The sequence below is a fragment of the Tigriopus californicus genome, chromosome 4, assembly GCF_007210705.1.
Source record: "Tigriopus californicus strain San Diego chromosome 4, Tcal_SD_v2.1, whole genome shotgun sequence".
NCBI lineage: Eukaryota > Metazoa > Arthropoda > Copepoda > Harpacticoida > Harpacticidae > Tigriopus > Tigriopus californicus.
Window position 1 is genome coordinate 12,831,943 of NC_081443.1, and position 621 is coordinate 12,832,563.

Genomic DNA, 621 nt, shown 5'->3' on the forward strand with positions numbered 1-621 from the left:
TTGTAAGCGATATATAATGGTAGCAACAGGAGCAGAACGGTGGGGATGGTCTCGATAGAAAACCTCATGATTGCATTGGATAAAAGTAAAAGCTCGACTCAAACTTGATCAAGTTTCATAAAATTACAGGTAGTGTCCTCAATTTTTGACTTAATAGTACATTTCAGCCCAGCTGAAGGCTCAAGCCATGAGGGTTGCCAAGTAGTTATGAAGTTCACAGACCAGAAAATGATTGCTCAAGTGCCAACAAGGGACGACGTCTAAGCCCATATTTGGTGAGGATCTCTTGGGAATGCCGGTGCGGAGGTCAGGCACCCTACACGCCAAATACTCTTAAGTTTTGCTCGTCGATCTTTGTTTCAGAAGTCTGAAATTGAAATGAGAAAACAATCTTACGTTGTTTCGGAGGCAGATGGTAGTCCTCTCTCGACTTGAAAGATAATTTAAGAACCTTGGACACGCCTATCCTGGATTTAAACAACATTATAAGGTAGGATTGATAGGCAAGAAAAATACATTTTCAACCAGTAAGGATTTGTTCATTTTCACAGTTATTGGCCACATCTATGGCGTCATTTGGCTTAAATTTGCGTTCTAAGACGAAATTAAAACTGGATTAAT

At 40.1% G+C, this 621-nt stretch overlaps 1 protein-coding gene across 1 annotated transcript in view; it reads right to left on the reverse strand.

Annotated features, from left to right (window-relative positions):
- LOC131878887 (uncharacterized) overlaps positions 1 to 132 on the reverse strand; it is a 1,808-nt gene extending 1,676 nt beyond the window's left edge. Inside the window, exon 1 of the mRNA XM_059225027.1 lies at positions 64 to 132. Coding sequence (XP_059081010.1) covers positions 64 to 68 — 5 coding nt within the window. The 5' untranslated portion in view covers positions 69 to 132. The remainder of the gene's footprint in view (positions 1 to 63) is intronic.
- Between the last annotated feature and the right edge of the window lie 489 nt (positions 133 to 621).